Source organism: Populus euphratica, unplaced genomic scaffold, assembly GCF_000495115.2.
Source record: "Populus euphratica unplaced genomic scaffold, PopEup_1.0 scaffold20.1, whole genome shotgun sequence".
Taxonomy (NCBI): domain Eukaryota; kingdom Viridiplantae; phylum Streptophyta; class Magnoliopsida; order Malpighiales; family Salicaceae; genus Populus; species Populus euphratica.
Genome location: NW_011499854.1, coordinates 3,195,426 through 3,217,468, shown reverse-complemented (window position 1 = coordinate 3,217,468; position 22,043 = coordinate 3,195,426). Strand labels below are relative to the sequence as shown.

Here is a 22,043-nt window from a genome sequence, read left to right as displayed (position 1 = left end):
ACACGAAGCGGACATTTAATTCTTTTTTAATGGTATCCCTGATTTCAATCTACAATTATTTACATTACCATTTTAAAACTCAACTAGACTTGGCAAGTGGACCAATGACTAGATGATTTTGAGTTTATTACAAATTAGTTTTCAATAAAATAAAGAATTGATTTGGTGAAATTGAAGTTAACTTATAATTTAATTAGGCTGGAAGAAACCTAGTTTAACGAAAAATATATAAACACAAACATGATATTACCAATCACGCTATTGCTATGATTTAATTTAAAAATTTCTTGAATGTTAAAAAATGTATTTAAATCATAAAAAATATAGGCCAAATGTAAAAAATCTTGAGTTGAATTTTTATTTAGTGTGAATTTTAAATTAAATTATATAATAATTTTTTGATATAATATTATCAACTGGCTATGTTTAAAGAAAAAAAAAATAAAGGAAAAAAAAGCAAAATTCACCATAATAAACTCACTAAATCCATGACTTATGTTATAGAATCCACTTAATTGAATTAATCTTTTATTTTATTATATGATAAAAAATATAAATATTAATGCAAATTCATCTCAATACTTAATTATAAAATTCAATAAAAAAATAATATTAAAGGATAAAATTAAAAGAAAAAAAAACCAAACATTTAAAAAAAAAAACAAAACAAATGAACTTGACTCTCAGTAGGGTTTTATATTGAACCATATGTGAGTTGTCCTAACATGTTTTTTATTAATTTTTTATTAATCGGATAGATCTAAAAAGAACAAAATAAAAGAAAATCAAGTTTATCTCAGTTAATCAACAACAAAGTTATGGAATCCACTTAATTAAATTAATTTTTTATATGATAAAAAAATATAAATATTTATTTATAATTAATTTAATATTAAATTATAAAATTCAATAAAAAAACCATATATTAAAAAAAAATACAAAAAATTAAAAAAAACTAAATGCTCAATTAAAAAAATCCATGGACTATTATAAAACAACTCGTGCATAGACATCTTTTTTTATAAAACTAGAAAAAAAAACTAAGAGATAAAAAGAGGAGAAAAAATTAAATGCTCAATTCAAAAAGTCATAGGTCTATTGTAAGATAGCCTGTATGTATGGGCAGAGTTACGTCTACATAAATAGATTTTTTTAGTTTTTAAAAAAATTATGTGACTTGTTGTCGATTGCATAACAAAAAAATATTATCCACACTAAAATGATCTTCAACACAAGAGTGCTATGTATCAGCAGTCAACTAAATCACTAAACATATTTGTTAACAATTTATTAAAATCATATATTTGATGAGCTCAAATAAAATAAATAAAAAATTCAAAATAAATTAAAAAAATCCTCCAAATTGGTTGAAAAACACTCTCAAGAAGGCTACTAAGCTCGAGTCTAATATATAGCTAAGGATTAAAAAAATAAGCTCAGACATGGTAAATCAAGCCCATATCAAGTGTCATTTGTCATGCTAGGTCCTAGTCATTAAGATTAGTACCTTAGTAAGGTATTAAGCCAATGATTATCATTTGGTTGGACATACTATTTATGAGAGATGCTAGGTATGTATCTTTTTACACTTGAAATGCATACCTTGAACCTGGCATGCATGAATTTAAACAATATATCTAGATTTATCTTTCACTTTTAAAAGACTTGAATACCTTGTCTAAACCCAACTCTAATTATAAAGTTTTTTTAGGATCCCTTGCAAGTCTTCCAGTATTTTTTTATTGATCCTATATATATTATTTTAATTATAATATAATTTAAAATATCACAATAATAAAATTATATTTTTATTATTTTTATTTTATAAAATGACAAAACTCATAAATTATAAATACATCATGAATACTTCAAATTCAAGGCCCACACGAATCTTTTTATTCTTAATATGCTTTATATATATAGAGAGAGAGAGTTGATATTTTTAAAATATCATTATACCTTTTTTTTCCTACTAATTTATTGACTTTACTATCATAAATTCTTATATCCGTCAAATAAATTTTTTTGAAAGTATGTATCAATTGAAGCAGACTGGTAAAACCAAATTTGAACAAGAAAAAGGTGTAAAAAGAAACTTAACCTAACCCTTTAGCATTTTTCCCTTAGGTCGCCCCTCACCCTACCCTCCCTCTCGTTCTGTCCTCTGGATTCACGGTTAACCTGACCCTAAACCCCTTTTGTGCTGATCAGCACTGAATCCTCTTGACTAGCTCCCAAACAGTCCATGAAGTTTGCTACTCTATCCCCCCTTCCATGGACTGGGGCACGCTGCAGTTCCAGTTACCATCCTTCTAAGCAAAAGAATAAACTGCATCAATGCAAAGCAGGGGTAAAAGCTTGGTGCATCAACTCATGGAAATACGGCCCAGCCTGCTTAGCAAGCATTAAACATTGTCTAATGGCACAAATCTCTCCATTCATTCTGGAACCAACACAGCTGGAGGATCAGAACCTTTCCACCCTCCAAGTTGATCAACATCTCGTAGCAACATCACAACTACAAATTTTGAACTACAATCTTCAGTGTCTTCTTAGTTAGGTTTCTGATCATCAGAACAAGGAAAATGCCGAAGGGACTCCTCTAAATCCCTCGCCATGTGATTATTCCGTTGGCAATGGTCAATAATCATCTAGATCAAACCAAACCAAAATTAAACATCGTATACCAGTCATCCATCAACAGTATAATATAGGAACATCTTTAACACCTTGATTATCAGGATAATTAACTTGATCAATTTGGTAGATCATTTCAGATTAGGGGAGTACCAAAAAAAAATTCCCGAAGGAGGAAAAAACGCAGAAATGGAAGCGCACAACACTATTCAAATATTAGCGAAAACAGTCCCCCAGAGATTCACGTGTAAATCATTCCATCATCAATGCACAACTTCACACAGATCAGGAATTAACATAAAACCCTTAATCCTTATCCCTTCGAGCACAAAATAAAAGGACTTTGAGGATCAGTAAGACTGAATGACATCCCATGAACTCCATTATACATCCATTGACTTGTAAACTCGATCACAACCAGAAAGCTCCCAACATTTATACAGTAAAAAACACAGGCATCCCAAAATTGGATGGAACAGAACCATTGTAGAAACAACAAAACTAGGAAGCTTGTAAGGCTAACATCAATGGACACACAATTCATGTTCTTAATTACCACCAAAAGATGGGTTATCAATTCTTGTACTGTTGGATTAAATAACAGTCAAGAAAGCCCACCTTGCGCAATAGATCATTGATGGCTAATTTCCCATTTATCCATCAAATCTAAGTATAAAAAAAGACTTTGAATGATAACGAATATAAACAAATTGAAAGCACAACAAAAGGGGAAAACAATCAACCAACCACAATTCAATTATTGAACAACTTTATTAGATGCTCTTGATCCATTCATTAAACAAAAAAATTACAACCAAAAGGGTGGGGGAAATTTACACACTAATTAGAGAACCATTATCATTATTACTACTACTGGGATCTAAAACAGGAGAGTTAGAAGGATCCAAATTGAGTAAAAACACAGATCTAGCAGCCACAAGCCTCTTCCTCTTAAGAGAACAAGCAGGTCCCCGAATCTTGCTCATGAGAAAACAAGGGACTTGTTCGAGATCAAGAATTGAAGAGATCTGTTGTGGGGTTGTAGGGATTGAGTCAAATTGATGGACAGATAACCGTGTTAGCGAGCTGATCTTGGAATCCCTGAGTTGAGCAAGCGCACCAGGTTTCAAGTATCTGTAAAAGTTGGACTCGTGATTTCTTCTCTTTTTTGTGGCAATGGATCTCGAAATGGTGGTGGGTTTCATTGTGTTTGGATGGGAAGGGAGAAGAGAAGATATTTAGATACAGAGAGAGGGTGGGGATGGAGTGGGGATGGTCGGGGGTTAGGGTTTGGTGTTTTAATAAGGGGTGTGTTTGGGAGGCGGGAAAATGAGGGAGGGAAAATGTGGGGGTAAGATGTGTTAGGGTTTTGAAAAGTGCGTGGCGGGATAGGCATTGTAGGTGGGAGATTGTGACATGTTGATGTTTCTGACGAAGGATATTTGAGGACAGATTTTCTAGGATTTGACTAGTATACAATATTCATTGTATGCGTGTATTGACCAAGGTCAGCAATTTCATTTTTTTTTATATATTTTTAATAATGGAGCAAAATTTGCAAATTAAATTTAAAATAGAAACAATTTTTTTTAAAAAAATCCAGCCAAGAGTAGGAATCCGCACTACCCTTCATGAATTTTTAATCCTATTCCACATTTATTATCATGTTTACAAGTATAAATAATTTTAGTTTAAAATCATGTATATAAAATAGATTAGAATATTAAGTAATGTTTGAAAGGGTGTAAGAATTGTATTTTAAAGTATTTTTTATTTAAAAAAATAATATTTTTAAAAAATATTTTTGACATCAATATATTAAAATGATTTACAAATATTAAAAATTAATTTTAAATAAATAAAATTATAAAATATAATTTCAACTACAAAAACAAAAAACTTTTAAATCGCTTTAGATTTCTCGATTGCTATGTTATATTATGTTAGATAGTGGTCGAAATAATTAAAATGGATTCAAAGATCAGTTGCTATTTTTAAATATTTCTCACTATATTTGCTGTCAAGATATTTTTCAATATTCTGTGCTATCACTATATTTTTAAAGATCGGTTGTTAGGTCTCACTGATGAAAGATTCTTATCCACCAATTAATATCAAAATATCCACACCAATCAGATAAAAATATTTTATTTTTATTCAAAAAATGGAAATCTTAACATGTAGAGAAGCAAACTTTGTGTGTATTTAGCATTGTGCATTTCAATTTTTTTTTTGTCTGAAAAGGAATTAAATTGAAGCCCTGTCTTTTATGTATTTTTTATAGTTTTAATTTGTCTGTGTTAAAAATAAATTAAAAAAATCTGGAAAAGGGATCAATTTAATGCATTCATAGTTGAAAATCACTGTTCCACTACTCTATCAAATACACTAAGTTACACAAGAGCGCGCGTGTATATATATAAAATTTAGATAACATTAGTGTATTAACCTGCTATTCACAACAAGTTGATAATATTTAAAAAAAAAAGATTTAGGTTTAGCAATTATATTTTTTTGGTTTTAATACTATGTCTGAGTATAATAAATATGTAATATTTTTTTTTAAAAAAGATTTAGGTTAAGCAATTATATTTTTTTGGTTTTAATACTATGTCTGAGTATAATAAATATGTTTAATTCAGCATCAAATGGCTGGCAACCATGTTATTTTATAATGTCGGACTCTAATAAATCCGAATGAACCATTCCATCCCCAACTATTTTTTTAATATTAAATGTATTTCACGACAAACTCAATCCAATTGCATACATAACAAGTTTTTTCTATAAGTAAAATTATATTTTTATACTGCTTCAATGCATAATAATTTATACTTTGATAAACAATAAAAACCCTATACTATTTGTCTTTCTTTATAATATTCAATCTATATTATTATCCACCAATCAATATCAAAGTATCCACACCAATCAAATATAAATACTCTATTCTTATTCAAAAATAAAATAAAATAAAATCCTAACATGCAGAGAAGCTTAAAAAACACCTGAAAAAAATATTATCCACCTTACTATCAAATACAAGCTTCTAAGAGAGAGACTCGACCTCCAGTCACAAGGGGAAGGATAAAAAAACTTACACAAAGAATCTAATTTAGATATCACTATATAGACTGTCACCTTATGACATGCACGCGAAGCTATAATATCTGGAAAAAACAGATAATCTAGGAAGATGCATTCAGGTAGGAGAAACAAAGGTAAAAAAGGTTTCCGCAATGGGTGTTGGTGTTGCTAAAGCGTGGGAATAATTACGCAAAATATAAAAAGCATGTATGACAGTGATTGATAGAGTGGCGCCATCTCTTCAATGCAAAAGTGAGGACACCGCTCTCATGGCATGGAGCTAGTTTTTTTTTCTAATTATTATTAAGATGACAGTTTAATTAACTTATATATATTTTAATTAATTTTATTAGTATTAAAATTAATAATTATATAAATTTTTTAACAGTTATTATATTGACTCGAACCTAAAACAATAAAATAAACAAATTTTTTGATTCTAAGTTTTTACCGTTTAGTCTGTTACTAGATGATTTGAAGCTAGTTTTTTTATTTCAAAGAATAGGCGATATAAGCTATTGAATCGACCCATCTTGTTTTCAACGGCTCATTGATTTTTTTATTTTTTTAATACAAGTGCCATGCATTATAATGTAATTATGATCAAGCATCTTGGCCTCATTTTCACTTGCAAGCAAAAGGGCTTATTAAGATTACAATCACCTGGTCAAATCGCTAGAAAAAGTAACAAGCAATTGTTTTAGGACAAAAAATAATATTGATTTAATGGTGATTAATTGTGAGCAAAAATTCAGGGTAATTATCATCCGCCGGGGGGGGTGTGGGTGAGAAAAATAGATTTAAGTCTATTTTGATTTCAATGCACATGATCAATCCAAGATGAGAGTTTTTGGCTCCTGCTGGCCAAAGGAAAAGGGGCGTCTTGTAAACCCCCGTATGCACAAGTTTTCTAGGGGTGTTTTATTGTTTTATTAACGTTTATTAAATATTAAATATGTAGTAGGTTCATGAAAGGCACATCTGGTTTGAGCACCCCGTTAGATATCTAGAATGTAATCCAACCCAACCAATAGGGCATCAGTTGGCTCGTTTTATATATAGCTACAAATCGCAAAGCTTGAACACAAACCACACCTAGCCATCAGAGGCCGTTTGGTAACATTTTCTGTTTTTGTATTTTAGTTTATTAATTTTCTTTTTCTCTTTTTTTTTAAAAAAACTTGAATACTTGTTTGTTTAACTAAGTATTTCTATAAAAATATAATTAGTTTCCGAAATCAAGTTGACTCAACCTCGACTTAACACCTTAGTGCTGTATACTCGGTCTCAGTTGGATCTTCGGGTTTCATACTTGACTCCGCCCCATCTCGATGGCCCCAAACCTGGATGCCTCAGACTCAATGTCGAATTAAACCCTGGTGATTCAAACCTGGTCACATCCAGGGCCTAATCCTGATTCCAGCCCCCTTGATCCCGGTTCAAACCTTGAGTGCCCCAGATTCACCCATCAATGGTTCAAAACTCGACCTTGGTTTGCACCCAACATTATCTCGATACAACTGAAACATCACTTGCAATGACCACCTCACCCGTCCCTATAAAGTTTGAGTGAGTTTGCGTGCCAACTGAACTCGTAAAAATCACTTGCAATGCACTAAAAACAGGGGATCAAATCTGGTTGCACCAGAAACAGGGGAAATCATGAAGGACGACGGGCATAGGCTTCTAAGCGACACAAAGAAACGAAACCAATACCAGACATCAGTATTCGCGCATAACAGTCAAGGAGCCAACTGCAAATGTAGTGACCGCAACAATCCAGACCTCAATTCACATTGCCATATATATCAAGCACCCTCGTTATCCTTATCCAAATAAAATTGACGATTAACTCATGCTGTCATCTAATCAAATCAAAGGACCGGTGACAACCTCACCCTCGTTCTGAACCAAAAATAATTAATGGATGCTATAATTGAGAGAAAAATATCAACCTTAAACACCATGGATCGGTGAGTGGTATTAGAGTAGAAGGATGTCAACCTAGGTGCTAGATTTGAAAGGCGCACATCAACAAAAAATTGTCCTGAAAATTTTCAAGAAAATATTCAGACAAGCATTAAAACATGCAAGATATTGCAAATCCATTCAAAATAGCATTTAAAAATCCAAACCAAAACTTGGAAAGAAATCCAAAACAAACATAGCTATCCTCACGGAAATACGACAAGCATTTTTTAACTACAGACTATACCAAAGAAAAACATTGTCTCGTAATACCCTCAATGGAATCCCAGGCAACACCAGAATCATTCTTGATGAATATCAGTGATGAGAACCTTGCTAGTAGGCTTTGCCAAGAGATCTGTGTACTCTTGGAATGGAGATCTTACAAAGCGGGTCTCCTTCCAAAAGTCAGGTGTAAGGAACCCATAAGTCTTCAGCAAGCAGTCAAACGTTGCCTGCAGATGAATAAAGGTTAGATATCCACACAAATACACACCCTTAATCCTATGGATACTAACACCCAACAACTATAGCAAGAGAAAAAACAACCAATCAAGCAGTGAAGCACAGAAGAGGGTTACATAAAATAAGTACCTAACAAGCTCAATGCAAATATTTAGGAGCACCAAAGTTTCAACATCAAACAGAAGTCAATAAACAAGTAGGCAAGTAGTAGACATTCCAACTCACAAAACCTAATTGAAAGGACCCCCAAGGATCAACAAGAGATACCCACAATAACAGTACCAAATTGCAATACATTATAGCCACTCAAGGTAAAGAAGCTAAACCCAAAACAAACAAACGGGTTTGCATTCCCCTTCAATGCAGTTACCCTATCCATCTCCCCAATCTTGACGAACCACCTTAATATCAGGAGAGAGAAAAAAAACCACTTCACAATGATAACCCCAAACAAGATAACAAGGTCAGGCAGGAAAGAGATAAAAAGTGCAGATTATGTTTGCTTTAGCTTCCAACAAATGTAAATCATTCAATAATAAATTTAACACAAGCAAGCCCATGACAACAGAAAAAAATGGACCAACAGTGAAGACAACTTCTTGGTAAAAAAGAATGCCTCAGTTTTCTCAACATACAAATCCATTACTATTCTTGAAAATTAAGACCGAAAGAGTAAGCAGAATTCCTCAGATCAAAACATTTCCACAGCAACAATTAACATAATCTTTTAAATTTAAAAACTAACAGCCACTCACTCACTCACTCACACTGACATGATTGAAAATCCTGTAGATTAAGCAACTTCATCATCATTAAGACAATTCTCTGCCACCATGATTAAGACATCAAACCAATATAAAACAAGCAATCACACATCCATAATTAACATTGACAATATACACATCTCTTAATCACAGCAATAAATCACTTCAAATTTACCCAATGAAACTAACATGACCAACCCTATTTCGAAACAACAAAATAAAACCCACGTCAGAGTTCTAAATAAAAAACAAACCTTGACGAAGTTTCCAAGAGTCTTGGTAGATCCTCTGGATGATGTGAAAACATCATCAATCCCGGCAAACTGAAGCACCTTCTTTGGAACCCTAGCAGCAACGATCCCAGCTCCACGAGGGGCAGGAACCATTCTCACAGTTACACTTCCACACTTCCCTGTAACCTTACAAGGCACAGTATGTGGCTTTCCGATCTTGTTTCCCCAGTACCCTCTTCTCACAGGAATAATCGACAGTTTAGCCAGAATAATAGCCCCGCGAATGGCAGTAGCCACCTCTTTAGCACACTTCACACCCAACCCAACATGTCCATTACAATCGCCAACTACAACAAAGGCCTTGAACCGGGTTCGCTGACCGGCTCTGGTTTGTTTTTGAACTGGGGTGATTTTCATCACCTCATCTTTCAAACCAGGGCCAATGAGAGTGTCAATGATTTGATACTCCTTGATGGGCAGGGAGTGAAGGTAGATTTGTTCCACGGAGGATATTTTTCCGTCTTTCACAAGGCGGCTTAGTTTGGTGACGGGAACCCATTTTTCTTCTTCCTCTTTGCGTCCCCCGCGGCGGCGGCCTCGGCCACCACGGTCTCCCCGTCCACCACGGCCACCGAAACCACGGCCGAAGGAACCACGTTCTGCGGGGGGCCGCTCTGCCATGATTGCTGGTTCTGTTAAACGATCGAAATTAGGGTTTCGAGAGAGAGGCAGATGCGGAAGGAGTGTTGAGAAGAAGGGTTTTATAAGAGAAGGGGAGAGCTAGGGTTAGTGAGTGAGAGGTTAATGTTTGAGGTAGTTGCTAAACTTTTCCGTTTTAATTATTTTGGTACCTCAAATTAAATCTTGTTTAATTGAGTTCTTGAACTACATGTGGAATTGGAAATTTTATTTTTATACTGATATTTGTTTGGTATTCTAGAGTTGCTCTAAAATTCAAAACATTTTGCAAAATCGGATCCTCCATTGTTCGTTCCACCTCATGAAGATCAATTTTTCAGTAAAAATCATCATTTCAAACGAGCCCTTCTATTTGTGATAAAAATAACGATCATTTAATTATATTAAATTCAAGAAAAATAAAATAGTAAAATCCATGGAAAATTCGAATACCTTATTATAATTATATTATTGCTGATTTATTAAAATAGTTTCCTTTGTTTCCTTATATATATATATAAGAAAGATTTAAATTTTCTCACATGATTTTAATTAAAAAAAGCATAAAAAAATAGATTTGGAGAGAAGAAGTAGAGTCAAAATAAAGTTTTAACTCAATTTAATTACGATAAATTATAGTATGGAATTGTTTACAAATATTCTCTTACCAATTGGGTCCTTTAAAGTCCCCGAGATACAAGCTGCTGCTGGCATGGATCAATAGTTCGAGACCAGTGAGCTTGACGATGATCCAAACATGGTCTTGGGCAAAATTCATCAGATTATGGCCCTCCTCATAGCTACGTTTGGGCTTCTCTATTGAGATGTGATTGTTTTGGGCCTCTGGTAAGTACATTAAGGCCCAATATATTATTTAAGCTCAATAGATCCGGGACCTGGCTGGAAGCCCAAGTACTCTTCTTTCCTTTCTATCTTTCCTTTTTCTTTTCTTTTCTTTTCTTTTCTTTTTTTCTTTTCTTTTTTTCTTGTTTTATTTACAATGACTTTTTTTTTTCTAAAGTATTCAATGTGGAATTAAAATTCATTTAGTAATGTAAGCATATAAGCCAAGCAGGGGAAATGGGTTAAATGATAGGCTTTCCAACGTTATTAAGAAAATAATTACTTTTCTCCATTGTAATTAGTTAATACAAGTCAAAATCCTTCAAATGATTATTATGGATTTTTAGTTTTTTTTATTTGATAAAAAAAAGGCTGGAACACGGGACTTTTTAAGATGATGGGTTGATCTAAAATAATAATAATAACTTTTATGTTGTTTAGTATTATTAGTGTTTGAGAGTACTGTAATTTTTGTTCTAGAACATATTTCAAAAATATGCTTTATTTTAAAAAAATTAGGCTAATGTAAAAAATAATTTAAAAAAAAAAACTATTTTAATGTATTTTTAAATAAAAAAACAACTCACAATATGTTTAATATTATAGTAGCTTTTTTTTTATCATATTATAGAAAAAAACTATTTGATTAGTCAAATAATTCTATTTTTACATTGAATTACACGGATAATTGCATATTAAATTTTGATTTTGTATAATTTAAAATAACTTATTTTTATATATTAAGATTTATTTTTTATTTATTTTGCATGCAAAATTCTATTTCACAATAATTTTAACAAGATATATATTTTTTAAATTAATTCTTTTATATATATATATATATATTTTAAATACGGTAACAAACACACACTAAAAGTCATATTTTTTACCTCTAACATTCCTCTCTTTCTAGACAGGGCATTAGCCCCACCTCCCACCCCTATATTTCACCTGTCCCGTTTGCTGGGATACCATTTATCTGGAAGTATATACTTGTTGGAGAACCTTCCAGAGAAGACATGTCATCAAGTCTCCATCTGTTTTTTTTTTTAATAACATTTTTTTTTAAAAAAAATCTTTAATATTAAAATAAAATTATTAAAAATTTTATCACTGGATTTCACCAAGTGAATTTCTTCCATAATAATAATATAAAAACTAGGTTTTGAGTCCAACCATAAATCAAATGGTAAGAAAAAGTCTACACGATGAATGACAGAATTTTAAGGATTCAGAGCACTCAAGGACTCCCCAGTTGTACTAACAGCCTAGGATCCTCCATGAACAACACGGAGAGGACACTTCTTAAGCATTGAAGTAGCAGGCTGTCCTTGGACCTGTTTACAGGAGAACTGCATCTCACCTTAAAAACGACAGAAATTATTGAATACGGCGAGCCTGTGGGCATCATTGAACATGCAAGCGAGTTTTCAAACTTCCTTTCAAGACAGATCTATAAATGGTTCTGGGGAAAATGAATTATGAGCATGCTATCAGCTCTATTTCTGTTCTTGTCACTCTCTGCATGTTACACATGGTGGGTATGAAGGCAAGTCAGGGCTGGGTCCCTGAGCCTGAAGGGTCACTATACAAGGACTTGACCATCTCAGGTGAACGGATTCTACCCATCAACATCTACTTTACTAGTTGACAAATTAGCCAACTGGGCACGGAGTGAATTTGACCTAAACTTCTCACACTTCCATGACATGATACTAGCAAGTAACTAAGGACAAACCGGGAAGGTTTCAAGAAGTAAGAAAAAGAAAGGGGCTCGTCTTGATGGCCAACATCAACATGTGATATCACAAAGGACAAATTGGGAAGAGAAATCAATAGATTTGGGATAGAAAATTCAATTTACAATCTGACACAGAGCTAGAAGTGCTTCTTGAACTTGTTCTCAATTCAAAGATTCAAGTAATGCTGCAGGGCCTTTTGGCCTTTCATCCATGTTTTACACCTCAAAAATCACACCAGCTTGAATAGTAAAGCCAAAGAAGTTAAAGAAATCATCATTATATAAAAGAAAAACAATCGCCATAAAGATGAACCAAGCTACCAAAAGTAGAAGTACAAAATGTTTCAATCCAGGAATACTATTTCAGTTACTACCATTGCCGCATTATTTACATCATATTATCATTTTTGTTGGTTTTAATCCTCACACAGCCTCTCAAGCTTCTCGTCTTCTTGTTTTCCTTGCCATTCGGGCAACCTTACTCACTGATACTAGTCTATTGCCTCGTCTTCCCATTTTCTTGATACTTCAGCTATATATTCTTCTACATTTCCCTATATGCCACTGTAACCCTCGTCTCTTTACCCCTCTTATGCTATATATATATATTCTGTTTATCCTCCCTTTTAACGTTCCCATTCCTTTTCACCGCAGTCAGCTACCTTTCTTTTTGCTCTGGCTTTAGACGCACATCTATTCTTTACCTAGTCCTACCGCTTGCTCTCATCTTGGTTGTGACTCTCTCCCTCTCTCTCTCTTTCATATTACACCAGCTGTTCGTATTCATATTTCCTTTCATGGGGACCTTAGAGGAAAGATTAAACGAGCAGTTGACACCAGTAGTCCAGCCGCCACCAGCAGTGGCGAAACCAAGCGGCAATACAAATCATTCGATCGAAACCCTTGTTGTTGTCTTAGCTGTGATCACTATAGCAGCTGTTATTGCAGGGATTCTTGCACGGTTATGCGGTGGGCGACACTTTGGCGGCAATGGAGAGCATGACATAGAAGGTTGGGTAGAGAGCAGATGTAGGAGTTGTATTGATGGTGGAATCCCCGCCCCGCCACCCCCGCCAGCAGAGGCAAAGCCAGCAGCGGCAGCGGCAGCAGAAGAGGCAAAGAAGTGAATATGGCCATAGAAGTGCAGAACTAAGGCATCATAGCAGAAAATATCTTGGAATATTATCACATATTAACATTGTTTTAGCTTAGTAGAGAGTGATTACGCTTTTACTGCTTCAGTGGAGTGCCATTCATCATCATATGCTAAGTATCATTTAACAGAACAATTAAAAGGGATGTCGAGTAATGATTTCAGCAGAAACTTAATAGAGTGTATGCCTTTTTATCTTCAATTAGACTGATCAGTTTGCAGTTTTCTAGGTTTCCTTTTCTCTTTCCATTAGACCGAGTCTATCTCTCGAGTTCGGTTAAAAGTTAGGCCATCCATGCCAGAACAAGGGGATTCATACGCACTTCATGGCGTAATGCACGCACCGGATTTTCCACTAACTTTCTGCAATAAATAAAGGGAAGCAACATCATAGCAAACAGAAGTAATGCAAACAATTTCACTGTAAAAGCAGAGAGAAACTTTTTCACAATCTGACCGTTGCTCTTTTAAAAGCTAAACCTCTTGCAAGCCATATTATATGCTTGCATTATAAAGCTTTTAGCGTGTGACCGTTGCTAGTTTTTCTAAAGAAATATTTATAAACAAAAGTAAAGCCATCAATTATGAGCGACTTTGAGTTTCTAATGAAACCATGACCTTTCTCCAACAGAACTTAAAATCAGGAACTCAATGCTGGAGTTCCAAACCCACTATTCTATTGCTTCAAGAGTCATTACCATTTCAAAATATAATTTAAAAATTATATCATCCTACATTCTTATATTTATATATGTGTAATGTGGTGTTGGCCTTCCTTACGTGTAGTGATAAGAAAGAAATTAAGTCTCGAAGTCCTAAAATTACAGTTCTAATTTTAACACCGTACTGAAATTAATATGATTTTTTTTTAATAGGAGCTAAATAGACCTAGCTAATTAAAATCAAATCAATTAAAAATTCTGAAACTTAATCAGTAATGGAAAAATTACTAGGAAAAATAAAGAAATTCCAAAAAACAACTTTCAGGTCTATTTGGATATGATCCCGGATCCAACTAGTGCTAATTGATCAACTCATAGATAAAAACCACATATATAGAATATATTTGTAAAATTTCAGCTTGATTTAATAATCAGATCCAAAACTATGCTCATCTTCCTAAGAAATCTCGTTTAACTCATCCAAACTTCTTATTAGATTTGAATTTGTTGATTCAGTCCATGAACAATCTGCTAAAATTTTCTTGTTACGCTTACTGCATCACCCAGTCACTCCTCAAATATAACGAACCAATTTCATTGAGAAACGGGAATTTCGCTATCCTGTGCTCGTGACCATTAACACCCTCCACAGCCTCCCCGAGCTACTTCGGGAGGTAATCTAACCCCCTTCTCGGACGATAAAATAATGGTATTTGTGACATAAAAGTTTGAAATAGTTAGATGTTAAGAACAATAGGAAACAAGGATTCCAATACCATGTTCAAGCTATCCATAAAGGGCAGGAAGTAGCAGCTAAAGAATAATATTCTCATTTCAGACAACATTTCTCATTTCTTACAACATATAAACGTCAGGGAAGAGATGAACAGTATCATCTCCAACAGCCGACCTCTTTGGGATTGGGGCCACTAACTTATGAGGTGAATCAACTCAGGAGACTAATAAACTTGTCAAAAAATGTAAAGAATAACATAGAAATGAACCTATAATTATTTTCTGGTGAGACTATTCAGACCAGAACAGAACACTACACCAAGCAGAAGGCAAACACCTTTCAAGATTTTCTGATTGAGGATATCTTGATAAATCTTAAAAAATCTTATCCCCCTGGTTATGATTTTGTTCTATATTCAATCTACATGTTCCTCTAGCAGTTGATGCCGCACTGCTCAACGTCCGGCCCAGTCACCCTTGTTGTAAAAGGATCCACACGTACCCATAGCAAGGAGAAAATAGAGGCAAGGAGAACTGACCAGACAACAATGATAGTAGGTGTTCGGTTCTGGCGTCCCATCAGACCCTTGAGGAAAGGGTAAAGATGAATGATCACCCAGAAAGCAAAGAAAAGCTTGCCAAAGAGGGGACCCCAAGATTGATAACCACTGTTTATGGCGTAGGAGACTCCAGCAACCACTCCAACTAGATTGATTATGAGGAGAGTAGTTGGTGGGATAAGTAAAGTTGTCCACTTGAACATATATAGCTCGGTAAAATCACCATCTTCATCGGATGCTTTTGAAGTGACAGTAAAATTGGTATCTATTCCAGCAAGGACTTTCAGCAGGCCTTGGAAGACAGCAAATAGATGAGCTGACACACCTCCAATAACCCAGAACTGCTCATTTCTCCACCATTCATCAATCCCAACACCACTCCATCTCATTTCCAAAATACCAGTTGCAAAGATTGATAGAAAGAGGGATATGAACCAGATACTGGCGATGTTACTAATCTGCAATACAACAAAACACAAATCAGGCATGTGAACTCCCCGGAATATTACTTTTCAAGAGAAAACACAAAAGAATCGTCTTTTTTTTTTTGAGAAAACACAAAAGAATCGTCTCTCGTTTTTTTTTTCCTGTAGACAAGTTCTCGCAGTTCAATTCGAGTTAGAAAAGAAGAAAACTACATTATCATTCCGCAGTTAGCGACAAAAATATTACTCTCAGGCCAGGATCTCCTTGTTCCATAATGTCAATAGTTTCATACTTAACAAAAAGCAGAGACGGTGAATGCAACTATTTTCACCTGTGGAATAATGAACTTTCCAGTAAGAAGGCACACGGCTGGCAATGTACAATAGGCAAGAAGAGGAATAGCGGTGATTGGATAAATCGTGGTATTGATATATGCAAATCTCTCGAGCCATTTTAGCCTTCCACTATAGCCATACCATATAGGGCAGTGACGACTGAGAAGAATTTCAACTGAACCTAAAGCCCACCGAAGCACTTGATTTAGACGATCAGAAAGATTAATAGGAGCAGATCCTTTAAAGGCAGGACGCTTTGGCATGCAATAGATTGATCTCCAACCACGAGCATGCATCTTGAATCCTGTAAGGATATCTTCTGTAACTGAACCATAAATCCATCCTATCTGCAAAAAGAAAGAACAAAATGTTTATGAGGAACAAAAAATTAATGTGTCTACATAAGCTACAGGAAGGGATGCACATAAAGCTCCTTCTCTTCCATTTTTTTTTTTGGGGGTGAAGAAGTGAGAGTCTGTGGCTTGTGGTATATTCGTCCATTTTACAGCATAAAAAGAAATTGGTATCAGCACTGAGGGATGAAAAAGGGTTAACGTACTTCACTTCCCCAGTCTGTCTTGTCTTCATATCCACAGCTGATGACATGAATAGCTTCTTTTAGAAGAGACTCTGGGGTGGCAGATCCAGGAACACCGCCGTTCTCCATAAGGGTGGAAGCAACAAACACGGATGATTGACCAAATCTTTTCTCAAGTGTCATTTGAGACATGAGCAATGACTTTTCGTCATCGAATCCAGTACCTTTTGAAGAAAGTTACAGAATATCAGCATTGCAAGCACAGAGAAGAGGTAACTAAAAACTATCAGACAACAAACTACCATCTATTTAGCACAACTGAACACTTATTGGAAGTAACGTCTTTTACATGTCAATAAATCTTTAAACCCTATCCTGAGGACAAGTTTCAGCAAGATTATAGTCATTTAGGACATGAAAAGAAGTAAAATGATTTCAACCTAAATTATATCAAGTTTGAATCATTAAAGATAGAAGGAAGAACCCTATGTTTTTGGACATGTCACCAACTTATGTAAGTATATATTTATGTCTGAAGAATGAACATGTGACGGATCTGGTGCAAGTTGTATCCAAGGAAAAAGAAAAATCCATGCTTACCTTCAACCCCTTCTTCTATATCTTCTAAATTGAATACGGGCAAAGTAGGGTCATCATGCTTGCTCGATTTTTTCTTGCTTTCCTTTCTACTTGATCTTGAACTCTTCTTCCGGGATCCACCAAAGCATGAAGACAGAAATCCTGGTTTCTTATGCTTAGGCTTGAGAGGAGGCTCATAGCCATACAAGGCTGTTCTATTGAAAACACACCCTGTACCCACGTATACAGGGCCTTGGATTCCATCCAATCCTCTTAAATTTATCTACCATCGCATAAGCATCAACACAATATCAAGAAGAAAAAACATATATGAATTTCATTTTCTGTAACATGTAAAATGAATAGTTCTGCATGCCACATACATCATGAAACAATAAATGAGGACAAATTTGTGCCAAAGGTTGCAGTAAGTACTTACATCAAAGAAAACAGTGTTACGGTTGGCATATCGATCATTTCTATCAATCCCATCAAATCTCTGGGGAAACTGGACATAACACACTGTTCTTCCAAGATTAGGATCCATTAGAAAACACATAGCTTCTCTCAATGCCCTACTGTTGTTTATGTAATGATCACAATCAAGATTTAACAAGAAGGGCCCATTGGTGAGAACTGCTGAAACACGAACCTGTATGAGATACATGTTAGTTAGTAGTGAAACCTTAGCAGATTCCGATATTGATAATACTGAGAACTTACAAGTGCATTCATAGCACCAGCTTTCTTATGATGCTGAAAACCAGGACGCTTCTCACGAGACACATACACCAGTCTTGGAAGTTCATTACCCTCAGTATCAAGACCTCCACTATGGCCCAAGAAAACCTGCAAATTATAATGTAAATAGGATTAGACACCATAACATGTGTTGATGCCAACAAGAAAGTATGATCCAAGAGAACTATCGATAAAAAACAAAGGCTGCTTAAAACAGTCACTCCTGTGTTGTGATGCCCGGTTCACAATCAGCGAGTGGAATAGAAAGGTTATATGCAGAAGTATAAACAGAACTATCCAATTGCCAAGCAGAAATACATAGATCGCATAAGGAAAGAAAAAGCTAAACTTGAGATAAAGCCATTTACAGGAGTGCAGTACATGAGAACATCCCGACATTGTGGATTTTGTGCGGGTAGTAGTTATCCTATAAGAAGGCATTTCCTACTGAGGAATATCCTAGTTTAGTTTGAAAATGGACAAACCTGGATCATTCCTGGATGATCTCTGGTATTATTTCCAGGCCAAGGCGTACCGTCTTGCATGACCCATCCTTCATCAGGAACCTTTTGTGCCTTTGCAACAAGCCCATTGACACGAACTTTAAACTCTTCATATTCTCTCTGCAAGAAAGTCATTAGGAGTAGGACGAGTAATATACATGCTAAGTTTATGAGTAACAAAATCATTCAATAGAACCTCAATTTCCTACCTTCATAGCTCTGCGTTCTTTAACAAATGCCGGATGAACCTTGTCTTTTAAGTAGTCAATCTTTTGAGCGAAGTACCATTCTGGAGCTCGCGGCTCAATATCATATTTCTTGCAGAAAGGAACCCATTTTCTAGCAAATTCAGACGTTTCAGATATGGCTTCAAATGTCAACATAGCAGCTCCATCATCTGAAACATAGCAAGAGACTTTGTCGACTGGGTAATCTACTGCAAGAATAGACAGTACGGTATTGGCTGTGACCAGTGGAGGTTCCTTTAAAGGGTCGACTGTACTGACAAAAATGTCAACAGCAGCCAATTGAGACGGCTCTCCTTCTTTCTCATATCTGGAGGTATTGAAAACTTTAGAAGTTACATCTTCTTAAGGACATTTGGGCTGACAATGGTTAATGTAGATTGTAGGAAAAAAGAAAAACTACCTGAGAGATAGCCTGTCAAGATATGTCTCACGATTCACTGGAAGCCATTTAGGGAACTGATCCAATATCCATGATATTGCAAACCATATCTCACAGATAACAGATATTAACCACAAAGCATAAGCATCCCTCACTGGATTTGTTAGACGGTAGTGTAAGAAAATGCAAAGGACAGCAAGCCGCAAAACTATGACCATCCTGTAAGGGTTAATCCTAGAGGAAGGAATTGAAACCTTCCTTGAGAGGGGCTGGCGGGCTTCATCATTTCTGCATTACAACCATGGGATAAATACAAGAAAACAATGACGAAAAAAATAAAATACAAATATCAACTGAATTAAAATCATGGATTTGCAAAGCTAAAAGGGAGAAAGCCATAGAGGAAAAACCAGAGGAGGAGAGGGAGGAAAAGCCACAGTTTCATATAGGTAATATGTGAACGCTGTTAGGCAGATGATAAACGGACAATCTGCTTAAAACAACCAGTTTCACACTCTGCTTCAGGCACTTACAGTAAAGAATCATCCATGAGCACATCAGTGCTGGCATCAAAATCGCCGCCACCCCTGCCTTCAGATGGTGCATTACTAACACTCATTGGAGCAGTATTCTTCTCAGGCTTCATCTTCCAACCATCAATCCTCTCTCTCCAGGCTACATTGCCAAACCCCAGTGATCCAGAATCCCTTGTTGGATCCCTCATAGTAGCTGCAGAAAGTCCAATACTGACATTAAAATCTGAACTCAACGATATTTATTTTAGCAGATATACATCCATACCTCTGATGCCACTTTCAGGAGAAGCCAATGAGTAACGTTCAGGAGATGCAGCTGAAAGATCCCCAGAAACCTGAAATACAAATATTATCAGCAACCATTGTCAATATTAAAGAGAGAAGAGAAACTAGAAGCAACGAATTGCTCCATCACCTACCGAGCGTCTACCAGCTAGATAAGGAATATGGTTAAGAGAAAGATCTCTATCATAGTTTGTAGTTGCAAGATGCTCTTTTCGACCAGAACCCGAATCCCAAGCCATCATACGCTCTATCTTTTGTTTCTCATCTTGAACACCTGATGTATGATGATTTGACTTGTTTTCTACATCATCAGAATTAGCATCTTCCACTTCTTCACCTTGAATTGGAGGGCTTCCTGATGAGAAACCAAAATGTGTTACTGACACATTATCTACGCATGCATGAATTGTAAACGCAGAAACAAATGGTGTTGGATTAACCTTTATGCCTCTTGTATTTGGTCTTGCATTGAGGACAAGACTGGCTACCATCCTTCCTCTCATACTCATAACATGGACGGCAAACTGGAAATGAACATACATGGCAAGCAACAAAGGGCTCTCCATCTACAGTCTTGCCAATATCATCACTGCAGATCTGGCACACCTGGATTTTTTTTGGCTGAACAACCAGCAAAACAACCAAAGCCAAAGTAAATTCATAGATAAGAAGACCCAGGAACAGATTTCATAATCACTATCGCAAATCTCTAAGATAGCACAATTTCCGAGCAGTTCAAATGTATTAGATTCAAAGGAGAGAGATTATCTTCCTTGATTCTAAACGCAGCAAACAAACAGATTCTCCAACGAGAAACAAAGAACTTCTGACAATCATGCATACAGATTTGGATCATCACACCAGCGAAAGTTCAGCTATTGGCATCTAGAATATAGAATCATGATCTACACTTAACCAAAACTATCTCATAAACAAGTCAGACATTAAATCCCGTTCGGATCTGAAAACGCTAAGCAGAAGGAATATAAAATGCAATAAAATGGTTTCATCTGCAATCATATATTAAATTAAACAGGAACGGGAACAAAATCCCATTTCCACTTTTCCTGTCATTTTCTTTCAAGGATCCAAACATGATGGAATAGAGAACAAAGCTTCCAACCCAAAAAAAAATAAAAAAATTCACCAGAAAGCATGCAGCAATGCATTTGTACAAACTCCACACCCTTCATATCACAATCCAATCAATTGAGTGTCTACTCTCTATCTATCGGTCCCAATAAAAACAAGCAAAGTTATCAAAATGCGACTAACCCCAGTAGCATCTCCTTCTAAATCCATTACTGCCCCTTCAAGCAATCAAGCAAAATGCTCAATCCCCAGTTCACAAAATCTTTAAAGCAGCTATTTTTAAAGGCAACCCTCCATTGATGAACCAATGGAGTCCCGATGATGCCACACAAAAATGAAGCCTACTAGACTATAAAAGCTTTAAGTCCCACACCGACACTGACCGACAGATCCACAGTATCTGTTTCTATTATTTCACTCCATTCCCATTCCCTTTTATTTTATTTTCATTTTATAAAGTATTCAGAGATGATTATATCAAAAAAAGGCTGCCAAAAAAAGGAAAATGTTTATCTGAATTTATGTCAAGGTATAAGTGGAACTTGAAGTGCAAGTTTGGAGATGCTTATGTTACAGTTCTTTTCTTCGATCAGATCTTGCCACTTAAGCGTGTTGATAGTTTTGACGTGGCAAAATATGATTGGATGTTTTTAATCATCCGCCTCCTGCGGGCGGTCCCTTTTCTCTTCTGTGCAGTGAGACAAGATCCAAACAAATGTAAGTACTACGCTCGAGAGTAGGGTAATTAATACACTCGCGTTTAGGACACGCTGGTTGTGTGAATTTACTCACATGCCACGAGTTTTGGAATGAGATATGGAGAGTATTAGCTTTACATAAGCGCTTGGTGTGTGT

At 35.3% G+C, this 22,043-nt stretch overlaps 3 protein-coding genes across 3 annotated transcripts; 1 reads left to right on the top strand and 2 right to left on the bottom strand.

Annotated features, from left to right (window-relative positions):
• Nucleotides 1-7,764: 7,764 nt before the first annotated feature.
• Nucleotides 7,765-9,866, bottom strand: LOC105122765 (40S ribosomal protein S2-3-like). The gene is made up of 2 exons (XM_011022052.1): nt 9,176-9,866; nt 7,765-8,147 (listed from the first exon to the last, which is right to left on the bottom strand). Exons 1-2 carry the CDS (start codon nt 9,833-9,835, stop codon nt 7,995-7,997), a joined length of 813 nt encoding a protein of 270 aa, XP_011020354.1. The 5' UTR covers nt 9,836-9,866; the 3' UTR covers nt 7,765-7,994.
• A 3,028-nt stretch (nt 9,867-12,894) lies between these two features.
• Nucleotides 12,895-13,794, top strand: LOC105122764 (uncharacterized). The gene has a single exon (XM_011022051.1). The coding sequence runs from the start codon at nt 13,214-13,216 to the stop codon at nt 13,541-13,543; it is 330 nt and encodes a 109-aa protein (XP_011020353.1). The 5' UTR covers nt 12,895-13,213; the 3' UTR covers nt 13,544-13,794.
• A 1,206-nt stretch (nt 13,795-15,000) lies between these two features.
• Nucleotides 15,001-21,678, bottom strand: LOC105122763 (cellulose synthase A catalytic subunit 3 [UDP-forming]-like). The gene is given in 13 exon segments (XM_011022049.1): nt 15,001-15,984; nt 16,284-16,634; nt 16,847-17,049; nt 17,426-17,687; nt 17,844-18,056; nt 18,128-18,253; nt 18,631-18,768; nt 18,858-19,203; nt 19,297-19,563; nt 19,809-20,146; nt 20,231-20,451; nt 20,537-20,717; nt 21,372-21,678. Coding segments are annotated over 13 exon segments (3,258 nt in total). The 5' UTR covers nt 21,399-21,678; the 3' UTR covers nt 15,001-15,399.
• Between the last annotated feature and the right edge of the window lie 365 nt (nt 21,679-22,043).